Here is a 26,695-nt window from a genome sequence, read left to right on the forward strand (position 1 = left end):
TCCGGAAGTGGCGTCACAGCGTGCGCGTGGCGCGGAGCCGCTTCCGCAAACAGAGTCGCGGATGGCTGGACGGTGAGTGTTTGGTTGCAACGCTGGGTTTCGTACTCTTTGTGTGTAGCCGCGCCCGACCCGGTGGAAGAGGCCCTCAGACCGCTGGCAGTGCCGGGTCCGTGGGCGCTGACGCCCCTCCGCGCAGAGCCGGCCCGGGTTCGGGAGGCCCTAGAGCGGCTTCAGGCCCGCCGGGCTGCCGGAGCCGGAGCGGCCGGCCGCCTGGCCTGCGTAGTAGACTGGAACCTGAGCCGGGCGGCGCCGGGGCAGCTCAGTGAGTCCTCGGGCTCGAGGAGACCCGGCCCGCCGGCGGGTTGGGCGTGGAGCTCATCTGCTTGAGCTCGAGTCCCCAGGCCGGCGGTTCCCGTGAAACCTCGGGTGTGACTGCCGCGCAGGTCACCGAGATGCAGGTGTGGTCGTTCATGCGCATCTGTGTATCTGTCGACTCTGTACCTGAGTTCTTCCTCGAGGGTTCCGAAGGACAGCCCTCTTGGGTCTGGACCTTACTCTTTGTTCACCTTAGACGCTCGGCCTCAGGCTAATCCATCTCTGGGTTCGTTTGGAAATCCGTGTCGTTTATTCTGACCGAATTGTCTTTAGACCATCTCATCTGTGGAAATATCACAGATAAATATAAATAAACTTAACTTTTATTCCCAACAGTGAATTTAGATGTTACATTTACAGCTAAAATTATTTATAGCTAAGGATAAGTTACATTGGTTTATTTGAAATTAAAACCAGTTTCTATTTCCTTATTAAGAAATAAATGGTAGGGAGGAGAGGATAGGGACTTGATAATTTGGTGGATAGTTTTACTAGATAATCATTTTAAGTAGTATTCATAAAATTACATTTCTGGGTAATTTTTTTCTCTGTGAGTCATTTCTTCCTGTTTTGGCACGTTTTGGTATTTTGTTACCTCAAACCTTGGGTGGTGAAAGTTAATATCCCTTGAAACCCTTCCCGGTTTAGAGTGACTTGTTTTTACCCATTCCATTAAGCGACTTTATTTCTTATTCTGTTTCTTTACAGGGAACACCCCCTGCTTCATAATTTTCAGGTTCTGAATTTGCTGAATCTCACTGATTTTTGGACTTTTGCTTTTTCTTTTACATTTGGATTGAATAATACAGCCTAACATTTTAATAGTATATCAGCTGTAAACTTCTTGAAGACTAATTCACATAGTGTCTTATTGAGCTTCTCTGTAGTAGGCGTTCACTCAACTTGTTGAATGACTTAATAAATTCCTGTCCAATAAATAGCTCACTTATTTTTCTCCCCCTCCCATTTCACACATAGGCTTAAGAACATTTGAAAGAGACTAATGGTCATTAAGTTGCAGGCTGGGTCTTGAAACTTCTTGTCCACCCATTTCTACTTTCTTCACTTTCTACCTAGTTCTGACACCCATTACGAAGTAAGGATTTTAGAAGTCAACTGTAGGTTCCCAGACTTCTCCTGTTCTTGGCTTTCAGTGTCCCTAGGCCAAAAGAAATACCTAGCAGTTTCCCTTACTAAATAGTTTAGTCCAAACAATTTAATAAGCGTGTCCTAACAACTTTGTATTTAAAAATAATGCATGGATTGAAAAAAAATTGTGTTTAATTCTTAGCTAACCACGAATGCATACTAGTGGAATATGTACATCTGTTGAGTACTGGATATCTTCTCAAGCCTTGAGATAGGATTTGACATCAACTTCGTTTCCTGTTTTACACTGATTTTCTGTGGTACCACCAGTCTCAGCTTCACAAGGTTCTGGTGTCACATAATTTTAATAACTTAAGAATGTTCTTTTTTTTAATTTAATTTTTATTTTATATTGGAGTATAGTTGATTTACAATGTTGTGTTAGTTTCAGGTATACAGCAAATTGATTCAGTTGTACATATACATATATCCATTCTTTTTCAGATTCTTTTCCCATATAGGTTATTACAGAATATTGAGTAGAGTTCCCTGTGCTGTACAGTAGGTCCTTGTTGATTGTCTATTTTATATATAGTAGTATACATAAGAAATGTAGTGCAATCTACTCAGTTAAAACTATGCTCTATTTGAAGCTGTATCTGTGATATTTTCCAGATGTCAGATGTCACTACCTTTGCCTTAAATTTTGAAATATTCTCCCGTGCCCATATCAGTTTGTTATAGTGTCCATCGCACATTTGGGGAACCAAGGCTGTAGGGTAAGGATCAGGATAGAAATGGAACTGACTTCATTTACCACGACTTCGTCAGTTTTAATGCCAATGGTAACTTTTATGGACAAGATTGTAGAAGTGTTCCGGGATTATAATTAGTACTTCCACATTAGCATTTTCAGAAATTCATATGCAATATATATCAATATTGTTTTCAATATTCTTTAATGAGGTTTTTTAAACTCTTAGTTGATCCCTGAAATTAAATGACTAGTTTCTGGTTTAAATTGTTTTTAAAGTCTTAGCATTACGTTTACAAGTAATATGAAATTTTTGCCATTCCAGTGTTAGTTCATGAAGTTTTACCATCTATTTAAGTAATCAAAAATGGAAAATTCTGCAAAAGCAGAGGAATGTGAAAAGATCTCTCGTGAAGAGGCAAAAACATCAATAGATTCAGAAACAGAGTCTTCATGCATTGTTAATGAAAACGCAACCTCTCCTGGGACTGGGCTTTCTGAAAAGGCTCCTAATTGTGGGCAAGTAGACACTCCAAAAAAGAGAAAAATGGAGTTTGAAGATGATCTTGTAAAGGAAAGTTCTAGTTGTGGGGAAGACACTCCATCCAAGAAAAGAAAACTTGATGCTGAAATTGCCCCAGAGGAAAAAGGTTCTGGTGGTGATGAAGGTATTTCAAGGAAAAGAAGAATGGAAACTGATGGTTTTCCAGAAGATGAACCTACTGGAGATGGCACTCAGAAAAGGAGAAAAATAGAACTTGAAGATGTTCCTGAAAAGCAAAAGGTATTTTGAGTGTATTTTCTTTTATTCATAATAGAATATGTCAGATTGAAATCTGGAGCAGTTGTGAAATAATACCTTTTTTTTACATAATTTTAATAACTTAAGAATGTTCTTTTTTTTAATTTAATTTTTATTTTATATTGGAGTATAGTTGATTTACAATGTTGTGTTAGTTTCAGGTATACAGCAAAATGATTCAGTTATACATATACATATATCCATTCTTTTTCAGATTCTCTTCCCATATAGGTTATTACAGAATATTGAGTAGAGTTCCCTGTGCTGTACAGTAGGTCCTTGTTGATTGTCTATTTTATATATAGTAGTGTGTATATGTTAATCCCAAACTCCTAATTTATCCCTCCCTCCCACTTTACCCCTTCAGTAACCATAAATTTGTTTTCCAAGTTTGTGAGTCTATTTCTGTGTTGTAAATAAGTTCATTTGTATCATTTTTTAGATTCCACATATAAGTGATATCATGATATTTGTCTTTCTCTGACTGACTTCACTTAGTATGATAATCTCTAGGTCCATCTATGTTGCTGCAAGTGGCGTTATTTCATTTTTTTTATGGCTGAGTAATTTTCCACCGTATATGTGTACCACATCTTCTTTATCCATTCCTCTGTCATGGACATTTAGGTTGCTTCCATGTCTTGGCTATTGTAAATAGTGCTGCAGTGAACATTAGGGTGCATGTATCTTTTCGAATTCTGGTTTTCTTTGGATATATGCCCAGCAGTGGGATTGCTGGATCATATGGTAGTTCTATCTTTAGTTTTTTTAAGGAACCTCCATAGTGGTTGTACAGTTTGTACCAGTTTACATTCCCACCAACAGTGTATGAGGATTCCCTTTTCTCCACACCTTTTCCAGCATTTATTGTTTGTAGACTTCTTGATGATGGCCATTCCAACCCGTGTAAGGTGATACCTCACTGTAATTTTGATTTGCATTTCTCTAATAATTAGTGATGTTGAGCATCTTTTCATGTGCTTTTTGACCATCTGTAGGAATGTTCTATTTTTAATAGACATCATCTTAAGATAGAGTAGGGTTTTAACTCTTGTAATTTAGTTATTTTCTATGTAGGTACAACTTCTACTAATGAGATAATTTTTATCTTATTTCGGAAATCTTATTTAACTAGAAACTTGAAAGGTAGTTTTTATAGTTTGCTTTTTCTTAGTACTTTCAAAAACACAACAGTGTAAGGTCCAGATGATTTAATTAGGTGTTCCTAATTAATTTTTAAATTTTGTTTCCCTTTTAACTAGGTGTTCATTTTTTTCCCTTTTTAATTAGGTGTTCATCTCTTATTTTTTCTTTTAATTAGGTGTTCATCCTTTTTTTTCCTTCGTAATTAGGTGTTCATCTCTTTTGTGTCTGAAGTATTTGAGATTATCACTTACAATGATAAATATCAAGATGATACCCAGCTTTACATTTTTTTCTTAATGTAATTCCTTAAACTATGGTGTTTCCACTTCTTATTAGGGTAGTTACATACAATTTTAGCTAAGCCTGGTATTTAGCAAGAATATTATAAAGCAAGGGATAGCAAGTCATTTTCATCTGGAAATACTATATTGTGGCGGATCTGAGTTGGAATATGGATTACTCAATGAATGAGTAAAATTCTGCCATCACTCCTCAGGAAGAAAGTAGCAGATAAGCCACATGTTTGTCATTGGTGGAATGCAAATCTTTGTAACAGAGAGGAGCTTGTATCATAAATGTAGTTTTTAAACTTTTACTAGCAGTGGAACCCTTTTTTCAAGTGAAAATCGTAAACCTTTTACCTATTTTACATGTCAGATGAAACACTTTGGTTGAGCAGGGGAGTGGGGGGATCTGAAGCCCTTTACCTTCCTGGCATTTTTGCAGAATGCTTAGGGTCTTAGATAGAGAGCACAAATTGAAACTTGAATTAGGTTAATAGCAAATAATAGAAATCACTGACACTGAACATAGCCTGTTGAGTTCCCATCTCTTTGTGTATATTATCTCACTTAATGCCCACAACAATTTTATAGTAATATAATAAATGTGTTATTTCTATTTTATATTCTTGTAGGAACTTCATCCACTGACTGACATTTACTGAATTGAATAAATCAGAACTCTGGAAGAGTACTGGTTTTATAAATACATTAACACCAAAATTCTATAGATGAAAATCAAGATGAAAATTTTTTAAATCAGGAGATGTTTTTAAAAATAGGGAACAGGGGAAAATCTTCCTTGTGATTATAATTAGGATTTCTGTGGTTATGCCATTGCTTAATGAAGTTTACCAATTTCAGTAGTATTTTATCCGTATATAGGTCAGATGCTCTTTTAGACTAATTTTTTTCATGTTCAGCTTCTTAATTTTATTCAATTCTTTTATTTTCAGAACTTGGAAGAAGGACACAGCTCAGCAGTGGCCGCTCACTACAATGAACTCCAGGAAGTTGGTTTGGAGAAGCGTAGCCAAAGTAGAATTTTTTACCTAAGAAACTTTAATAATTGGATGAAAAGTGTCCTCATTGGTATGTTTGTTTTTTGATTTATAGTTTTGAATTTTTAATTTCAGCTTATGTCTCATTTTTACTCCCCAAATGGTTAATCATACACAAAGCTACTAGGTCTTTAGTTACCATTCATTTAATCATCAAAGCTTGGCTTTATAAGACTGGAGCCAAAACTGAAACTAAGCCTTTTAGGTAAATTTTTTTCATATTTACTTATGATTGACTACATAAGATAGCAATGAGTGTTTAATTAATATTAAGTTGATGAGTTAATCAGGCTTTCAGAAGGCAGCGTGCTTTTACATTTAGAATCAAGCTAACCTAGTGCTATTAAATAATCTATTTTACTCTAATAGTTTTGGAGCAATGATATATTGTTGAATTAAACATTTGGGTTCCATTAGGTCAAGAAAATGGACAGTGCCATGATCTTTTATCTCTAGGCCTTTAATGAGTTGGTAAAGGTCATCATGTGTACTGATTGTCCATTGAACTTGTTTTTTCTTCTGGGGAGAAATAAAGTTTACTTTGAGGATTGATGAAGACATTCAGCTTTTTAGACAGCATTTTATGTATGGAAACTCACCTTTGATATTAAAATGGAAGTCAGTGGAGGAAATATGATTCAGAATATATTTATTGCTTTGTGTATCAAGTATATTAAATAGTCACTTACCTGAGATTAGAGAATTTTTAAAAGCCAGTAGATTTTGGAGTTTTTCACAAAAAGGTTTTTTTTAAATTTTGGTTTCTGTTTTTGTTTTCTAAAAAGCCAACCTCAGAAAAAGTGAGAATGCTTTCATATTTACACTGAAAAGAATAAAGTGCTAATTATGGCTACTTTCTACTAGTTTTAACAATAATTTAGTAATTTTAAAAGACAAATTATCCGTTCTGAGAAGTGTCAGGAGTGGGAACTAGACTCATTATTTCGAACACATTTTAATATTTTTCTTTGTTTTATTATAAAAATAAGACTTATTTGACTCTGCTACTTGTCAGCCAGGGTAAATGAATAAACGAACTTCTTTTTATTTATTTATTTATTTTTTAGGTTACTTATTATGGCATTTTTGCTCTATACTCGTAATCTTTGGTTGCTGTTCCTAATTTCTTTTCAGTTTTTCTCTTCCTTTCCTCATCATCCTCAGTAATGCAGATAAGTTATCATTGAGTATTTTTCCTAATGTGTTGTTTATTTATGTATTTATTCATTGAGTAAATATTTTTAAGTTCACTATTTTTCACATTGTTAGTTGTATTATTTTTATAAACAGGGAAATGGGTAGTTTTTAAAAACACGTATGTCAGACTTGGCAAAAATTTATCTCTCTGCATATTTATGGTATTATTTCTTCTTCAGCTGTTCCAGCAACTCTCTCAATGGGTGCTTTGCTATCTGCACCTGTCTTTCTGGTCCTGCTGTAATCAGTGTGGCCTGTGCCAAATTCCCTTGCTGCCTTTTTTCTTTTTCTTCTCAACACCCATTCTTTGTCATTCATTTTCGCTTCCTTGTTGCTACTTATAGCTAGTGATAGTTGAGTATGATGCTTGAATGTGATAAAGATATCTTTGAATAATGTTTCATGAAGATTTCCCCTCTCATTAATCTTATGTGGAAATAAAGAGATTTTATAATTCTTATTTTCACTCTTTCCGTATTATATTTTATGCTGTTTTTTTTTTTAAGATTCATAGCAGAAAGTTGAATATGGAACACTTGTACTTCTGTGACAGAGAAAGGCAGAAGTACTTATACAGAATATTCTAGCAGTCAAAATAGTACACATAAGAAATAGAAAACATTAAACTCAGAATGATAGACAGGAAGAGTAGATCTAGGATTCAGTATTTTATCCAATTTTAGAATTGCTGAATATTTCATTGTCTAAGAATATTAATATGCCTTTAACTTATGTTTGAACCATTTGGCTATTGATGTAAGGGACATGCTAATGTTATTCGTTGGATCTTAATGTGATTTGGTAGATTGGGATAAAAGACTCCATTTTTATTTCAGAGTTTTAAGAATTCTGATGATAGTAAAATTAAGAGGTATGTATAGTTTTTTGACTAATTTAGAGGTAAGCTTGACATCTTTTATCAAAACCAAGGTCTCTTGTGATCCCATAATTGTTACATGTATAGTAAGCTAAACACTTAGCTTTGGAAAGAGAACTACAAAAAATTATGAATAATTTTTTTCTTATCATGAGCAAGTGTTGGGTATTCTTGTATTAATTAGAATTTAAAATGTTTGCTATTGACCCACCAAGGTCATGTGGCTTCTTTGTACTATTAAACTTCTTTTTAATAAAATGAGAGAGAAAAAATAAAATGTTTGCTATTTAATGTTGAATCAAATTCTGAAAATAACCTTCAAAAACCTGTCTTAGCTTCTAAAATACCAGACACATACTCTTTCATCTTTAATGCTGAAGGATCAAGTTAATTAACTCTTAGTCAAATTTTGAAATATTTTCTAGAAGTTATGAATTAATTACATAAATGAATGTGTTTATATTACACTAAGTCCCCTACACAAGAACGAGTTTTGTTCTGAGAGCATGTACATAAGTCCAATTTGTTTGTAAGGCCGACAAAGTTAGCCTGGGTACCCAACTAACACAATTGCTTTATAGTACTATACTGTAATAGGTTATCATAACTTCTCACACATATAATACATAAAAAACAAACATAAAATATTTTTAAACTTATAGTACAGTTCCTTGAAAAGTACAGTAGTACATTACAATGTACAGTAGTACATTACAACCCGCCCTTCTTAGCAGTACCAGCTACATCACCACTGCTTTTACAATAGCTTCTGGACCTTCGGGGCTTGAAATAATACTGTACTACTGTACTCTGTACAGTACTTTACCGTAAAATACACAAAAGCACAATCACTTGTAGAGCATGCATGTGACAATGTACGCCAGACACATGAACTAACTTACGTAATTGGACATAACGAACACACATTCACATCTTTGAAAGTTCTCTAGTTTGAATGTAGGGGACTTACTGTACGTGTCAGGCAGAAGTTAGTAGGTTATTAGGAGTAACAGTTTATGCTTTAGTAAAAATGGAGAAGAGATCATTTATTATGACTTAATTTTCTCTTTTAGGAGAATTTTTAGAAAAGGTGCGACTGAAAAAAAAACGTGATATCACTGTTTTGGACCTGGGATGTGGTAAAGGTGGAGATTTGCTCAAGTGGAAAAAGGGAAGAATTGACAAGCTCGTTTGTACTGGTAAGACAGATAATGGCATGGGAAAGAATAATTTGTGGTCTGTCAGGTAAATGTAAATAAGAAAGACCTCATTATGGACATAATACCAAAATACCTTACCAGAAGATGTCTGGGGGCTAGGCATGAGATGGGTGTTTTCTAAAATGAGTAATGAGACTTTACTGATGGTGTTAAAAACAAGGATGATTGGAGTCATGTTGGACTCCATGTTTGAAGCATAAACTTGGAAAGGCTTTCACTGGTCAAAGATAGGATAGTTTCTTCATTAAAAAAGAGAGTGATTACAAGGAACTTCCCTGGTGGCACAGTGGTTAAGAATCCGCCTGCCAATGCAGGGGACACGGGTTCGAGCCCTGGTCTGGGAAGATCCCACATGCTGCGGACCAACTAAAACTAAGCCCGTGCGCCACAACTACTAAGCCCGTGTGCCTAGAGCCCGTGCTCCACAACAAGAGAAGCCACCTCAATGACAATCCTGTGTACTGCAACAAAGAGTAGCCCCCACTCGCCGCAACTAGAGAAAGCCCGCGCACAGCAACAAAGATCCAACGCAGCCAAGATTAATTAACTAATTAATTAATTAATTATTTTAAAAAGACAGTGATTACAGTGGATTGAAACATGAAATAAAGGGGAAAAATCTCGTTCACACTTGGAGGGAGCAAGGAAACTTACTCATTCTGAAATTCATAAACTAAGGGAGGAAATGGCGAGTATTTATCTTCTCTAACCCTGTATAAACCATATTTCAACGTAACCAAATGGTTGAAAAGAAAAATACCTCTATTGAAAAATCATGATGAATAAATTTTTCCACTCTTGGTAAAATAATAGATCTAAGCTATTAGGTGAAAAGTTGATAGGAACTTAACTGGATGAATCAAGTGCCTGAATCTGCTGGTCAGTCTTAACCCTGAAGAGGGACAAGATCATGTCATGTTCCTTGCTGTGGGAAGTGCCCAGCACCACCTGTGGAGTAGTATTGCCTAAATCGACACTTGTCAGAGTTTTTGGTTTTATGACCACAGTACATTCTTAAAAATGATTGAGGACCCCAGAAAACTTTTGCATATGTGGTTATATCTGCTGATTATAGAAATTAAAACCAAGAATTTAAAAAATATTTATTACAGATAAAATGTAGTGAGAAGACTGGCATTTTAAAAGTACTTTTGCAAATTCCTTTAGAGTCTGGAATAATAGAAAACAACTGGATTCTCACACCTGTTTCTGCATCAATATGTTTTGATGTGTTATTTTATTTGATGAGTAGTTGTGAAATGGAGTATTTTAATAGCCTTTTCAGATAATTGAGGATATTCATCTTTGATACTACATCAAAATTCGGCAAGTGGTAGTTCCTTTAAAGGTTAGTTACAGTGTGGAATCTGAAACCATATTGGTGAACTTTTTGTGTTCTGTTATATTTAAATCCATTGGTCTATCTTGCACTTCGCCCTGCAAGATTTTGTAATATTTGGAAAACAGTGTTCACTAAAGTTATGCAAATCTTCTAAATGTTGACATCAGGAAATCACATTTGTTTAATATTACCATCGGTCAGAAAAGTCTCAAGTATTGGGAAGATGCCCAGCTGGTGGTGGTAGATAAAAGTTTATCAGAGTTGGAACTTTCACTTGAAAGCTCAAATTTATCATTGGTAACAAATACAGTCTGTAGTTTTCATGAAATGACAGGCTCATTTTTTTCACTATGAAGAAAAGGTCTGCCAAATTCCGAAGTCTGAATAACCAGTTTGTCTGTCAGTGGTTCTTTAAGTGAAACAATTTTGTGTGAAAAAAGTGGGCAGTACAGCTTACAGTGCAGTCACACCAGTCCTGTTCAGGCAGACTTTGTTATGTAGCAGAAATGTTTTGAAGATTTCATAAAATTAATTTTTACTGCTTATCAAGGACATTCTTAAATGAAATTGGATTTTTTTCCCCCTTTTTTCTTTCTGTGCTGGCTTATAGCAGTGAAGAATATATCAAGTATTACCAGTACCTTTGGTGCCCCTACCTTGTATTCATGACAAAGTACCCACCGTTGCTTTTGTACCTGCAGTGCAAATGTCAACACTGGGAAAAGGCAAATAACATTTTATTAAGAAACTATAAAGAGCTGGGCGTATAGTGTTAGGTTTTATAATCCAAATTGGAATTTAAACTTTCTGCTTTTAACTTTGAATAAGCATTTAAAAATCATGGTAGAACTTTTCTGTTGTCACTACCTATTGAGAAAGTGGTTAATTCCTTTTGAAAAATAAGAGGGCATTTCCATTGGAACAAAAGCCTTTCTTCTCTTTTGTTTTGAAGGAAATAGAACGTTTTTTGCTTTTCTAAGGCTAGATTCGCTGCCAAAGTTTAAAAGTTGAGATGAAGTCTAGATTTGTGCCATTTTTGCATTTCCGTTTTAACTCTGTGGGCCTTTGTTGACATTACTAATACCCGTCCGCCTTCCAGATATTGCTGATGTTTCTGTCAAACAGTGTCAGCAACGGTACGAGGACATGAAAAATCGTTGTCGTGATAATGAATATATTTTCAGTGCAGAATTTATAACTGCTGATTGTTCAAAGGTATGTATTTTTTTTATTTGTTTTTATATTTTAGTATGAGTAAATGGTTTGCTTTAAAAATCAGCTCATTTTTTAAAAATTTGCTTTGAAACATTAAAAATCTTTAGGACATGGATTTTGAGTTTCAACTAGAAATTCCATTAATGATAAATTTCCTTAAATGACCCAGTGAATACTTCTGGGAATTTTTAGCTTTTAATACTTTTACTTTGGAAATCATTTGTTGCTTCTCTGTTTGGACACGATTTATTTTCTAGTATTTTGAAATAGATCTGCACTTCATTTTGTTTACCTTGTAATTTGTTTGGGTGGTTTCCCAACATATCACAGTCTGGTGACACCTGTTTCCAAATCTCTTTAACAGCTGAAGTTCAAGACTATAGAGGCACTCGAAATGCTGGAAGTCCCCCCCTTGAACATTTCTTTTCTGACTCCTTAGCTCATTGAACTATTATAGATACCTGTAACCCTACACATTTTGTTTGCAGTTGTGAAAGTGGAAGGAAAAGTGCTAGAAAGTTGGAAACCTTTAAAAACACTTCTGCGTTTTAAAAAGATGTCCCAGGGAGTTCCCTGGTGGTCCAGTGGTTAGGACTCAGTACTTTCACTGCCGTAGCCTGGATTCAATCCCTGGTTGGGGAACTAAAGATCCCGCAAGCTGCATGGCGCAGCCTAAAAAGTAAAAAATGTCCCAAAGACCAGCTTTGTGTTTTTTTTTAAACCCAAGTTACTGTTCAACATCATTTTATTTAGTTTTCAAGTAAAGCCAGTTAAAGGTTCAACTCCTTTAAATGTCATGTTTGATATATTTTTTAGCATTATTTCAGAATCCCTAGTTTTTAAAATTACTGTGAAAATGGGAATCAAATTCTGTTGAATCAGAAAGAAAGAACGTTTTTATTATGATCTTTATGATATGTAATGAGAAAGAGTAGGTTGGTGGGAGGTCATGTCTACTTTTAAGGATCCTAATTCTAGAAATTAATTCACTAAATTTTTATGTCGCAGCCAACTTCAAAGTCTTGACCCATTTTAATTTGTTTCAGGAACTTTTGATTGATAAGTTTCGTGACCCAGAAATGTGCTTTGACATCTGCAGTTGTCAGTTTGTCTGCCATTACTCATTCGAGTCCTATGAGCAGGCTGACATCATGCTCAGAAATGCATGTGAGAGACTGAGCCCTGGAGGCTATTTTATTGGTACCACTCCCAATAGCTTTGAATTGATGTAAGTACTTTTATATGTTGTGGTTTATAAAATACTCAAAATTAAGCTTATTTTAGAGTAGCAAGTGTTTATTAGGAATAAAGTTTACAGAACATGCCGTGTTGATCTTATAAGGGCTGAGCACTTTGATAATGTATTTGAGTAGATACTCAAATTTTAAGTTAAAAAGTTAGATTTGCAGATGAACCTTTAAAACATCTTTCTGTGTAAGTTGGAGATTGATGGTACTTCCAGCCAAAAAGCCAGAGGTGGTATTGCTAGACAAACTCCAGATCAGATGTGAGGCATTGGGACTTAACCAGCTGTCATGATAGTGAAACCTACTTCCAGCATAATTTTATTAGTGAGATTGTTAATGATCTTTTAGTGTATCGCTTCTTAAAAGTAGCTCAAATCCAATTAAAAGCTAATCTTTATAAAATTGCATCATGTGTGTGTCCCCCCCCATATTTAATCTGATCAAAATAAATTTGACCTAATAACAAATTTAATCTTTTTGTTTTGGTTTGGGGATAACTTTTATAGAAGACGCCTTGAAGCTTCAGAAACAGAATCATTCGGAAATGAAATATATACTGTGAAATTTCAGAAGAAAGGAGCTTATCCTTTATTTGGCTGCAAATATGACTTCAACTTGGAAGGTGTTGTGGATGTCCCTGAATTCTTGGTCTATTTTCCATTGCTAAATGAGTAAGAATGTCATTAATCTGTTAACTATTCTCTTTTTGCGTAAGAGAGAAAGAAAAGGAAAAAAAAATCAGTATTTATGTTTGTTTCTTATTTTAAGTGGAATCCTAAGAAGAAGTATAGCCTTATTTAAAAAAAATAATAATAATAACTTCAAATCCAGGGTTGGTGGCATAGGTCTCTTGCAGCCTTACTCATTTAGTTTCTTTTATTCCTGGAATTATTTCATCCTGTAGGCAAGAAAGGGAGCCTGTTGCCTGCAAGTTGTGGAAGAAAATAACTGACACTATAAATAGCAAAAGACTTGTTTTTAGGTAACTGCTGGTACTTTGGTAACATAAAATGAGTCTTCCCAAAGTAGAGATCCTCCTTTTGACAGGGATAGGTATTAAAAGTTGTTTTATATTTCGCTATAGCTTGTGAAATGGCCTCTGTCTCACGGGCAATGGCAAGAATAAATTGATTATTCAGGAATGAGTAATCAGGAATTCCTGATTCAGGTATGTATTCACTCATGCACCTGAATTCCTAGGAGTCCTGGCAAACCACAGGCACAGGGAAAGCTGGGGTTTCAGGTAAGGCCCCAAGGCCTTTTCTTGGTCTTGGGGATCTCCCTGATAGGGAACGTGGAAGAGTCCAGTTAAATGCAGGCCATGTCACAGCTGACCAAACTGCATTTCCTTCTTTTTAAAACAAAGCCTTTATTAACTGAGGAAGAGGAAGAGCTTTACTTTTTTTACTTATATTTGGCTGCTGATTATTTGAATTGTGTCTCAGGCAGCTTGTAAAATTATGGGTGTAGGATTTTCAGGAGTTCTACAATATATAAAAATTATATACAATAATATGAGAAAATGAAGTAGCATGTGACTAAACATGGAAAATACTATGCACAATTTATAAATATGAACTATAAAATTAAAAAATTTATATCACATTTTCCTTATAATTAGCAAACTTTGGGGAAATGTTATGCTCTTCAACTTTATGAAAGAAAAATATTAAACATTTTTAGTATGTTGTTTTATATGTTTGGTATGTTAGCTTGGTGTTTGGGGTTGACAAAGTTGGTGATTTAAGTATACGCCAAAATATAAAGAATAAAATGAAAGTTTTTTTTAAAAAAATGCTAGGCATACACTAACAATTTTTTTTGCTTATATTGCCTAATGATTATAAACATATAAAGTCATAAAGTATCACTTTAATATTTTAAATTTTTTTAAATTATTTAAGACAGGTATTCATTCAGGGAGACAATCAGAAAATGCATAGGGATTTTGAGATACCCTTCTGCCATTTCGTTAATTAGCTTTTACATGGCAAACCTATTCAGATTGGTCAAATTGAGTCTCAGTTCTTTGTAATTATGGTATTTCTTAGGGTTAAAGCTTGGTTTCATTTGTAAAGTCTCATTTTGGATATTTATGATAGAAAATGAACTACCTGGAATAGAAGAGGCTTTTATATTTACTCATGTTGTCTTTCCAAGGAGGGCTAATGCTAATTACAGGGACTCCTGCCTTACGTATGCCTCTTACATGCAAATCCAAGTGGCCCGCAAATGTTTCCTTCACTCTGTCCCCTCATCTGTCACCTCACAAGTCCCCTTTCAGACTTTTTCCCTTTCTTCCTCTCCTCCTTTTGTGCTACCTGAAATCATCCTCAGGTTCCCTTTTGTTGTCTACAGCTACATAGTAATCAACTTCAGCAAATGCACTCGGAAAAAATAACACACGCAAAGCATAACGGGAGACCTAATGTCATTGAGGATTTAAGGAAGCCACCTTGGAAAAAGTGATGTTTAAGTCAACATCTAAAGGCTGTCTAGTTGGCCAGTTGGAGACTGGAAGGGAGAGTGTTCCAGGCGTAAGGGACCCCGAAGTGGGATGGACAGAGCTTGGCTAGTTCAAGGAGCTGAAGGAAAGCCATTGTGACTGGGCCTTAAGGAATCAGGGCCCAGCTGGCTCAAGATGAGGCAGCACTCCTGTATAAATGAGTGCCTTAGAGGCCATGTTAAAGGCTTTTGAATTGTGCCCTAAGTGTGCTGGAGAGCCAGTGAAGGGTGTGAAGGAGGGACGTGACCTGTGCACTGCTAAAAGCATAATCTGGCTGCAGTTGGAAAATTGGTTGAGGGAGGGTAAGAATAGCAGCGAAACGAGCGAAGTGGTACAGCTGTGTGGTGATGGTGTTGGAGCAGGATGGTGGCAAGTGACGGGGTCAGAAGTGGGCCTGTTTGAAGTGTGTTGTATAGGTAAATGGAGAGGACATAGTGGTGTGCTGAACACTGGGCATAGAGAGGGGGAGACGTGGATCGTTAGATAGATTTACTGAAATAGCAAAGACTGGCAGAAGAACAGGCTAGTGGGATTCAGCCCTGGAGGTGGAGAGTTAGAGCACACCTGTGACAGTCCTGGTGGAGATTTCTAGGGAGCAGTGCAGTGACAGAGGCCAGGACTGAGCTACCATAGCTGTTGGCAAGCTGTATACATCAGGGAGTGACAGTGAGCAAGGTTCTGGGCCACACTTTTCAGAACCATGACCTTTGGAAGTTGGGAAAAGAAACCTGTAAAACAAACTGTGAAGAAGCAGTTCAAGATGTAGGATAAAAATTAATAGTGTGTCTTGCCAGGGAATCCAGTAGATGAAAGAGACTATTTTAAGAAGGAAGTTGGCCACTATTTTCAATGCCACTGTGAGGGATCGAGTCAAATGAAATGGAGTTGGTAGAAAAGTGTTCCTTACAGCCTGTGGTCCCCATCTCACAGCCTTTCATTTCATTTCCTGGCCTGTTATGTTACTGGAGTTCCCTGTGACCCAGTGAGATTTAATTGCACATTTCCTTCAGGTCAGTGGTGTGTTGCCCTTCACTCATTTTCCATGGTCCTCTTGTGAATTTGTAAAGGTTTTTAGTTAAGCCCAGAAGGTGTTACTGTTGCGTGTGGAATTACAAATATTTTGGAAGCCTTTTCATTAAATAATCTTTTTTGGACAGAATGGCGAAGAAGTACAATATGAAACTAGTCTACAAAAAAACATTTCTGGAATTCTATGAGGAAAAGATTAAGAACAATGAAAATAAAATGCTGTTAAAACGAATGCAGGCCCTGGAGGTGAGTATTTAGAAAAGGTGTAAAAATTCCAGGTGGTAATAAACTTGTTTGGCTGTCTCTGAGATTTCTTTCAAGGCCATGTACACACTCAGTATTTATATAAGTTACACAGCTTATTGGTGCCAACTCTAGACTCTTCAGCACCTAGGACAGAGCTTTTTTTTTTTTTTTTTTTTTTTTGTTTGGCGGTACGTGGGCCTCTCACTGTTATGGCCTCTCCCGTTTCGGAGCACAGGCTCCGGACGCGCAGGCTCAGCGGCCATGGCTCACGGGCACGTGGGATCTTCCCGGACCAGGGCACGAACCCGTGTCCCCTGCATCGGCAGGCGGACTCTCAACCACTGCGCCACCAGGGAAGCCCTAGGACAGAGCTTTAACATAAGAGTTCTCAACGTCAGGACTGTTGGCATTTGGGGCTGCTCTGTGCCCTGTAGGATGTTCAGCAGCACCCTGGCCTCTCCCCACTATGGAAGTCCAAAAAACTAAATACTTTTTAAACAGCAAACACATAGCTAAATTTCTAATGTCTGATTTTACTGTAGGATACTTATAAAGGGGAAAAAGAAGATAGCAAGGTAAACATTCCTGGATCAGTTTCTTAAAAATTCTTCAGGAAGATGTACATCTAAAGTGGTTCCTTGCTAGCTAGTTTGTTGTAACAGGGCAAAGAAAGGAATTAAAAGAGTATATAACCTTTACAGAGCAGATGGTTGCTACATGAGTGTGTAATTCATTGTTTTTATTTACATGCATTACAAAGCACTTTGTAGTATAAAGAGATGTTAAAATGGATTAAAAATAGTGCTCAAAGTAATTTGAATAAACATTTGTCCAGCATACCTTTTAGAACAGCATTGTTTTGAGGCCCTTCTTCAGATTTTATGTAAATATGGAGACGACCTGTATTGGAGGCTGGATATTTTCCTTCTCTTCTGGAACTCCCAAGGTTCTGTTGACTGAGCATTTCATTTGTATTATTTCCAGTTGCTGTTCATACTTCCATGGCTGCTAAGTCACCATAATGTTCAAATGAATGTTTAGCCCTTCTGATAACTTCCTTCAGCTTAGAGTCATAACAGAAAAAGCCTTTGACCAGGAGTCAGGTAGGTAAAGGTGTTTGCAGCCAGTGGTCCTTGGTGGCAATTCAGGATGCTATTCAGTCCCTGTGTAGACTCTGTGATTGTAGATACTCTGATCATGCTCAGTGTTGACCATGGCAGCTGCTTTGTTCAGAGAGGATTCCCTTCACTCCTTTTTTTTTATATTTCAAAAGCATGTGTAGTTTGTATTCCTGAAGTAATACTTAAAGATAACTGTCTTAATTATTTTATTTCAGTGATTGTGTGTTTAATTCTGAATTGTAAATTTCAGTGTAATGTCTCAACTAGGAGTTTCACTTGCTTCCCTAGCCATATCCTGCAAACGAGAATTCCAAACTTGCATCTGAGAAGGCGGATGACTATGAACATGCAGCAAAGTACATGAAGAACAGTCAAGTGAGGTTGCCATTGGTAAGTTTTTATTTTTTAACATGCTTTATAGAAAAATGGAAACTTAGGAAATTATTTCACTGATTTATAATACTTGAGTTCACTGAGTTGCAAATCAGATATACAGTAGTCTGTTTCCCCTAAGTTGTGATAACTTTTTATAACTGTAGAATATAGAATAAAATGTACTTTAACGAACTGAGAATGGAGGAAATAAGGATGGGAGAAAAGTTATAGGCTTGGCTTGAGAGTTTTCTTGCTATACCATTGTATCTTTACCTGGACACTACTGACTCGTGGTGTTCCATAGATAAAATTCAGGGGCTTATGAACTTAGATGGGGAAAAATTACATCTTCATTTTCTCTGACTTCTATGTGGAAGTTCACATTTTCCTTAATTATGAATGCTACATAATTATCACTTCTTCAAAATTATATTAGTCACTAAACTTGCCACTGTATATCTTGTTACTCAGTGCCTTTGCAAAGTAGCAAGTACATCACTAAATACAATTTATTTCCTTTGTATGATACATACTTTATTTTGTGATTTCCTTTGTAAAAACACAAAAATCTTATTCCCTCCTGCAGTATTATTTGATGTTTCAAGATAGGCCTCTTTTTTTTTTTTTTTTTCCATTTTCCAAGTTAAAAATGTAAGCTAGATAATTTTTCCAGTTACACACGAATACCCTCTTTATGCAGATTCACCCTTTGGTTGAGAATCAGTGGTTTAGAGAATTGGCAGGAGCACAAAAGTGGTGAGAAGATGGCATTAAAGGTTAATCTCATTGATTTATTTTATATTCAGATCACAATAATATTAACAGTAAATTGTATGTGTATTTATAATGAAGTTAGGGTTTTGGAGACCTCTGTCCATTATTGAAAAATAAGTATATATGTACTTGCATATTCAATCTGAAATTTTCTTTTTTTTAAATTTTAGGGAACCTTAAGTAAATCAGAATGGGAAGCTACAAGTGAGTATATCATCAGTGTAGATTTACTGACATTTTCAAAAATTGCTTCAAAGTGATTGTTAAAATCTGAAAACTTTAGAATTTTTCTGACATATATTAATTTGTATGAGGGGGTGATTGTGTTATGCACAAAATTCCTATAAATGTCTAATTCCCCATCTTGCACGGCTATTTAGTGCCAAGAGAAAATATATGCAGGATGTTCCTTAACGTAAACTTTGACGAGCATTCTTAAACATTTTCATTGTCTACTTGTTACTGTGAAGCCATCTGTATTTGACGTCTTTACCTTACATTTCTGCTGGAAATTTTGGCTTATGGAGCAGTTCCGTGTATTTTATTTGATTCTGGCCTCTCTGGCGTTGACAGTGAGGTCATAATAAATACTAGAACATTTAGTGAAGCAGCACTGAGCAGGATGTTTTAGAGGGTGTGTGGTTGGGAACAGCCATGATGTAGAGACATTCTGAAGTGAGGCACCTGTCTTTGGAGGAGAGGTCAGAGGCCTGGCCAGTCTGTGAAGTCCCAGAGCCTCCCTGCCAGGATGGTGATACCCTTATATGGTTGCCCTGATGACTTAAAAGGTAGTTCCCACTCTTTGGTTAAATATTTGTTGATTATGTTGAAGGAAAAATCAAAGGTAATCAGAGATAACCCATTTGATAAACATTTTGAATATTAACTTACATAAAGATCTATGAAAGGGCTTTGGACGATAAAAAAAATAAATGTTACCTCTCTGCCTTCCAGAAGTGTACTATCCAGTAGAAGAAACAGACATAAATAAGTGACTTTTGGGCACACTGTTTTACATGCTGAAGTTCCTGTAATGGGGAAAACAGATGAAGGAGAGCTTAATAAAAACTAGTGAAATCTGGAAAATAATAATAGTTCGTATTACTGAGTGTTTAGCTTGGGCCCAGTCACTGTTCAAAACTTTTCCTGTGTTATGCCTCGTTTAATCCTCACAGCTTTGTCAGTAGACTACTATTAATTCTGTCTTCTTTTCACAGATAGGAAAGCAGGCAAATAGCTTGGCTGAGGTCAGAGAGCTAGCCCAGGTGCTCCACACTCGCAGCCATGGCCTCATGGACACCCACGGAAAGGAAAATTCTTAGAACTTGCTGAATTGGAGAGAGAGGAAAAGGGAAGAAGGCACACTTTGATCCAGTTTCAGAATATTGGTGACCTCGGTAGAAATGGGATTGGAAGATATTAGAGACGTAATCTCTGACAAACGTAGAAATATGTGCAGAAACCGACACATTTCTTTGGTTTCCCTGGAGTGGAGATATGCCAACTACCTTAGATGTCCCACCAATTCCAAAGTGCCGTGTAACAGAACGACCTAGGTCAAAGGTCGTGATGGTGGTGCTGGCTGCAGATGAGCACTGTATTTTTATATTAAGCATGGACTTTAGCAGTAATATACAAGTGAAGAATTAGATGCTCCCAGACAGTTGAAGAAGAGGTGGGTTAGAGAGGAGAAAAGCAATAGGAAAGGAACAATGGCCAAAGGGCAACCAGGGTCAGTGTGTCAGGGTCCATCTGCCCTGTGATGAATTACATTTTTCTAACCTGGAGGGCTTTGTGGGCTGGTGCCACAGTCTAAGAAGCTATATTTTAGACTCCTACTGGTCTAATCATTTAGCTCGTATTACCAGAGGCTGCTGCTCCTCTAGAAGATGCTTTAAATGTGGAAGAAAAGAGAATTGTTGCTGATCTGCTTTTAGAAGTGGTTTAAGTTTCTTTTGTTTAAATCCCAGTTGAAATGCTGGCACAGAAGGTGTTTTATATAATTAGTGAGACTTCCAGAATTTTTGAGTAAGAAAGGAGAGAAAGTTATTCATTGCTGATCTGAAATTAAGCGCTGGTTTTATATGACCCTAGATCCAGGCAGGTCAGGACTGCCAGGTTATCTGCAGTGGGTATAGATGTGTTTGGGGTGGGTTTGGCAGCGTTTGCTGCAGAAAGAGCACTTGGAGTGCACGGCAAGCTCAGCAATGCCGGCCTGTCCTGAGCCTCAGGACTTGCCAGTGAGTGCTTTAGGCTGCTCTGCTTCCTTCCCCTCAAGAAGAATCCACAGTGTTGATGATCACCCTGCCTATTTTCTCCCCATCTGTCTATTCTGCTGCCAGCCATATTTATTTCTCCTAAAAGACTCAGGAGCTAGAGAATGAGTAAAGAACAGTATGACCAGAATGATGTTAGGGGAGACTGCCGTGGTGCTCCTGTGCAGGCTGGGTTGGAGAGGCCGAGGACTCGAGGATTGGGAGGCCCTTATGTGGTCTGCTGTCCTTCATCCGTCCCCTGTTCTACAGTTGACCCAAGGGGCGAGACCTCCTCATCACGTGGCTTCTTATCTCGACTTGCTGGGTGAATGTTCTAGTGAACACCCTGAACATTTTTGTGATGTTTTGAGGATTTGTCTTCTCAGTCGTTTTCATAATCATAAAATCTATCAGTATCTTAAAAGAAGATATAATAAGTTTGAACTTCAGTGTGGTTCAGAATGGGGAACCATAGATGCATTTAGATGTCTTTGAGTGAACACATCAAAGCCGGAAACCTTATTTAAGGGAGAGTGCTCTTGGGGCTGGGACTGTCGATTGTCATGTGGCTTTTGGCTCACTTTCCTTACCAGGCCCTACGACACAACCACTGGATAACTGGATGAATTTTAACATGCACGTTATATGTGTTCCTTACCATTTTTATTAGGGTTTTTTTCCCCTCCTGAGTAGCAAACTTAGATTACCCCTGCACTCATAGTAGTGCAGTTATTCCAGGTAAAAAGAATTAAATCATAAGGTTTTCCAGTTTTCATTTTCTTTGCTTTTATACTTTTTTTTTTTCCTCAAACGGTCAGTAGAGATTTTTAGAGCTGTTAAATTGGTTTTCTCCAGGGCTGTGATGTGGAGTAAGTGGATATTTGTGTTCAAGTAAGCAGATATGATCCCATATCTGCCTAAGTATGACTCAAAATTATTGAAGAACTCCTAGAAATAATGGAACTTTTCCTTTTCAAAAGCTGCTTGAGAATTTTCACCAAATTATGAACAAGACCAAGATTGTTGCCCTGAGGATGTGAGAAACCAAGCTCTAACTTTTATTGGTTTTCTTTTCAGGTATTTACTTGGTTTTTGCATTTGAGAAGCAGCAGTGAGCACATCACATATGCAGTAGCACCAGAACAGCTGTGTTCTTTCTTGTACAGATTTGAATGGTCCATCTTCCATAGATCTGACATCCTTGTTTAATTTAATTATTCTCAACGTGCAGGATGCTGCTGGAAACTACAGTGTATAAATTCAACATTTGCTGTCTGTGACAGATGAACTTTGTGTGTGTATATAAGAGTGAGTCGGGACCTTTGTCTTTAAAAATCTATTTTTAAGTAATGTTCTAAGAATTCCATTTGCCTCCACTCTCTTAGCTCATAAAAATTATAAAATGACTTGTTAAAACCTCTGAGTTCTTTCGCCAGTGCTCTGCTTTGTCCAGTGTTTATTTACAGTATTAAATTTATTGCAGTTGTAGAACTGGTGAGAGAGTGTACTGATTCGGAGGTGTGTGTACTTATTTCCTTAGTTTTGTTAGTGTTTTTCAAGATTAAATGAATTGCGTTCTGTACAATTGAATGTAAGTGTTCAATATGTATTGCTAAAATTATAAGTTTAAAACTAAATTTTAGATGGTCATAAAAATTACCTAGAATTTTAACCAGTTATTAAATTTCATTATAAATAATAACTACTTCATTTGCTAATATGATGCAGTTTTAGAACTAGATAGAACATTTCAAATTCCAGCATAAAATTGTTTTGGATTTGGGGAGCTTTCTCTTAAGAGTTTCTTACAATAGCAATGAATGTTTCTAATTATCAAGGATGTAATTCATATTTTTACTGAACCAAAATGCCGTAGGTGCTTTTCTCAACGTTTGGTGAACCTCTCCCATGTGAACCTGTTTGCACATTTTCTTCAGCTTTATATATGGAACTGCAGTTGGGGTGGCGGGGTGGGGAGCAGGCGGCAGCGTGGTGGTAAAGGAAGCTGACTGAGAGACTTCGTAGGAATTCACCCTGATGATGGGTCTGGGTTACGAGTGCTGCATGCTGTAGATCCGTTACCCCCTTTGGCCCAGAAACAACCAGTACCTGCTCCTCTGTCACCACGTTGTACTTGGCACAGTGGGTCTGGCGTCTCGTCCCCATTCACAATTTGCATGTGCCATTTCAGAACCCTTAAGAGTTATCAGCCCTGGCTTCTTGTGTGACTCTTCGGAAACTGACACCAGTGTGAATTGTTTTTCTTAATTTATCACTGTTTAGAAAACTTGCCAGTTTTTTATATGTAGTGAAAAATTTAAAGAGCAAAGCAGAGCAATTTATACATGCTCCTTTAAAAATCACTTATTTCATGCATGGTTTTTAAAGACATTTCTTTCTGTAATTATCCAGAGAACTTGTTAAAAAACTGTAGTCTCTTAATTTGTTTATGTGTGTTGATTGTTCACGGTGTTAGAGTAGCAGACCTTCTAGCAGGACAACACAGGTTACCTAACTTCCATTCCTTCCACAATCTGTCCATCTCCAGACTGTTACCATTTCTGACAGAGATGGTCATTTGCCTTAGTGGTGGTTCACCATAAGTCATTGGGGAAAATAAATAGTAGCAGTTCTGCCTGGTGGCTGCCATTCACCAGCTACAGTTTGGTGCTGGTGCTGGGGAGGTAGGGGTGGTGAGCTCTTGGTGTTACATGCCCAGGTTCATTTCAGTTCTGGGGGAGGTGCCAGAAAGTATTGTGATAGTTTGGGTAGAGTATGAAAAACTTCTCTGTTATTTCCTACCACTGTCCTCATGTAATGGTCTTAGTTTATTCTAAGCAAGTCATAAGGCATATTTTTAACCTTCTGCTCTCTCCTACTCCATGGGTAATTTGGGAGAGAGAAGAATCCCCAAAGGATGGAGTAATTTGTGATGGCAAAACCAAGAGGAAAGGAAGGTGGGGTCCCCAGGCCTTTAGTGGATAGAAAGGTGCACAGAGAGCTGGAGTGGGCTCTCGGTCTGAGCGGTCTGGCATGTGTGGAGGGGTGTGTGGAGCCTCGCCAGAGGGTGCGGCATCCCAGCCATTGCCCTTCGAGCTTTGGTGGCCTTGTTGCCTTCTCTGCTCTTCCTTCCTGACGTCTCCTGCTGCAGTTAGGTGTCTGGGCAGTGATTGACGAAGAACTGCCATCACCAGGGTAAAAGCTTGTGGGACGATTCCACACACATCTGCAGTCTAAATATTTGGTGATTTTCTATCCAAGACTAGTGGAAACTGTTAGGAGTGGTAGGATGGCTTTTCATTGTCAAGCCAGTGATGTAAGCTGCTCTTGGAAGTGGCTCAAGGGCATTTTCAGACCTGCCATTCAGTTTGTCCTCTGCGGATGAAAGTAGAAGTGAGAATCAGCTACAGCATTTGTGGAAAGAAATCATGAGGAATGGGCTGGGAAACTGGCTGGTTGTGGTGTAACTGAGAGCATACAAATGGAACTCTTTGGGCCTGGAATCCAATAAAGCAAGGGCCCCACGTAGCCAGTGTTCACGGAGAGAACCTGGCCGTTTCCCACTGCATTCTAAGGGGGTTGTCGTAACCTGCGGGTGGTGACTGTGCACTTGGGCCACCAAGCCTCCACTCCATTGTGACTCCCCAGAGAAATTTGCCTTCAGAGAGAGAAGGATTGATTAGAGACTGTGACTTAAATTAACTAATCTTTGTGATGACTCTGAAAGGTAGATTATCAGTACAGGGTTTCCTAGCCTACCCCTCCCCAAACTTGGAAATTGAGGAAGTATGATTGCTGCCTGAATTCACGTTAATAGTATTTATAGGGCATCAGAGCAGAGTGGTGGGGTACAAGTGAGATGGGCTTGTAGGTGGGAGTGATGTGCATCAGCAGAGGAGAGACCACAGAAGCATTGTCAGCTGTCAGCTGTCTAGATCTGCAGTCCCTTTAGCTCTTCTGGGTATTTATTCAGCCTGTCTTAGTTTATTGCATTATGTTATTTTGGTAAGTCTTCAAGTATCCTAATGAGGATTTGACTTCTTGTGCAAATCTGCCTGTGGGGAAGTACTGCCAGTGTAAATATTCTAGCTACTGAACATGATTAATAGGAAGTGACTTTTTGTTGTCTACCTCAGGTTTTCAAAGTAGAGGCCAGACCCAGGGACCACGGCCCTGTAGTAACAGTTGTACCGTAATGCCCATGGCCGTTTGGTCAAACAGGAAGCATGGATGTATGATATCACCACCTCCCTGGTCGATGTTACATCAAATGCTACACACCTGGTAGGAAGTTTCTTCATTTCTCAACCTCTGACAACAGCATTTCATTGAAGGCAGTCAATAACAGTGGCTGATGCATGCATTTATTTAATGATAGACTTATTTAGTAGATATACGTGGGGCTGGGGGACAGCCAGCTCTTCTCCACCTCATGTCCTTCCCAGTTCCTCCTCCGTTCCCATTTAGCCCTGGAGCATGTGTGCCTGCTTCTCACTGCACTACCTAACAAATATAGGGCACACAGAAGTACTCTCCTGGGTTTGCCTGGCGAGACTTGGGTGAGCTCCAAAGCCCTCTGCTACCTAGACTTACCCTAGGCCATGTGTTCTTGGGGACAGTGTACCCTGGGTAAAGCCATGTTGACAGCTAACATTTACTAAGTTCCTCCCTTATGTCAGTCACTTTTCTAAATGTATTATATGTGATCCTTACAACAACTGTGTGAGGTAAGCACCATTATCCCTGTTTTAATGATGAGGAAATCGAGAGACAGAGAGGACACAAAGTTGCCCACGGCAAAGCCAAGATTTGAACACCCCATAACCCCCAGGTCGGGCCTGCACTGCAGTTGCACATTACATGCCTCCAGGGCGTTAGGCCTAAAGGACTCCTTGCTCATCTGCTACCTGCAACTGGAAACATTAACTATTGGAGCTCCATCCTTTGGGTGCAAAACTGATACTTACTTAAATGTTCCCTGAGAGGAGCATTTACTCCTGAGTAAGGATTTGGGGCAGAGAGAGCAGGAGGGCCCTTGAGTGTACTAGGGAGGAGGGTAAAAAGTGAATAATTCATAGGCAGGAAGGCAGAGGTTTAAACTAGGATTTCACATTTTGGTAGGCCTATTCCTTTAGCAGCCAGACCTAGAGCAAATCTAGTTTGTTAGGGGCTGACACCATTTGGGAGTGGCAGTTAGGAGTTGAGAGGATGGCCGAGAGGAATCATCTCTTCAGTCTGAGCTGATTATCCAGGCAGAGGCACATTATTTTGTTTTAACTTTTTATTGAAGAGTAACATATATATATATAAGTTGGTGTTTTTCGCAAACGGAAAACATGCATATGGTCAGCACCCATATCAAACAATACAGAAGCCCCTCCTGCTCCCTTCCAGTAGCTGCCTCCCAAGGGTAACCGCTATCTCAACTTCTAAGAGCATAGGTTACTTTTGTCTGTTTTTGGATGTTATATGAAAAGAATCAAACAGTATATATTCTTTTGTACTGGCTTAATTGGTCTACAGTGTGTGAGATTTTTGTTGCATGTATTTGTACATGGTTCTTTTTCGTGGCTGTATAGTATTCCATTGCGTGAATAAACCACGTTATTTATCCAATGGATGTTTGGTTCATTCCCAGTTTGGGAAATACTATTAATAGCACTGCTTCAAATATTCTAGTCCGTGAACTTGGGGGCACAGGTACTCCTCTCTGCCTAGGAGTAGAATTGCAGGGTCATAGTACAGACATCATGCTAAGCTTTATTGGACTCTACCCAACAGGT

The 26,695-nt window shown here is 37.9% G+C and overlaps 1 protein-coding gene across 3 annotated transcripts; it reads left to right on the top strand.

Moving 5' to 3' along the window:
* Positions 1–9: 9 nt before the first annotated feature.
* On the top strand, positions 10–26,528 carry RNMT (RNA guanine-7 methyltransferase). 3 transcript variants are annotated; one of them, XM_067699840.1, is made up of 11 exons: positions 10–72; positions 2,544–3,002; positions 5,404–5,539; positions 8,656–8,781; positions 11,244–11,359; positions 12,406–12,587; positions 13,113–13,277; positions 16,270–16,387; positions 17,797–17,898; positions 18,828–18,861; positions 19,875–26,528. In XM_067699840.1, exons 2-11 carry the CDS (start codon positions 2,586–2,588, stop codon positions 19,892–19,894), a joined length of 1,416 nt encoding a protein of 471 aa, XP_067555941.1. In that variant the 5' UTR covers positions 10–72; positions 2,544–2,585; the 3' UTR covers positions 19,895–26,528. The 3 variants fall into 3 exon arrangements, with proteins under 3 accessions (XP_067555941.1, XP_067555938.1, XP_067555939.1); XM_067699837.1 differs by having other exon boundaries at positions 21,990–26,528; XM_067699838.1 differs by lacking the exon at positions 10–72 and adding an exon at positions 434–458 and having other exon boundaries at positions 21,990–26,528.
* Positions 26,529–26,695: the final 167 nt, after the last annotated feature.

This window comes from Pseudorca crassidens, chromosome 12 (genome assembly GCF_039906515.1).
Source record: "Pseudorca crassidens isolate mPseCra1 chromosome 12, mPseCra1.hap1, whole genome shotgun sequence".
NCBI lineage: Eukaryota > Metazoa > Chordata > Mammalia > Artiodactyla > Delphinidae > Pseudorca > Pseudorca crassidens.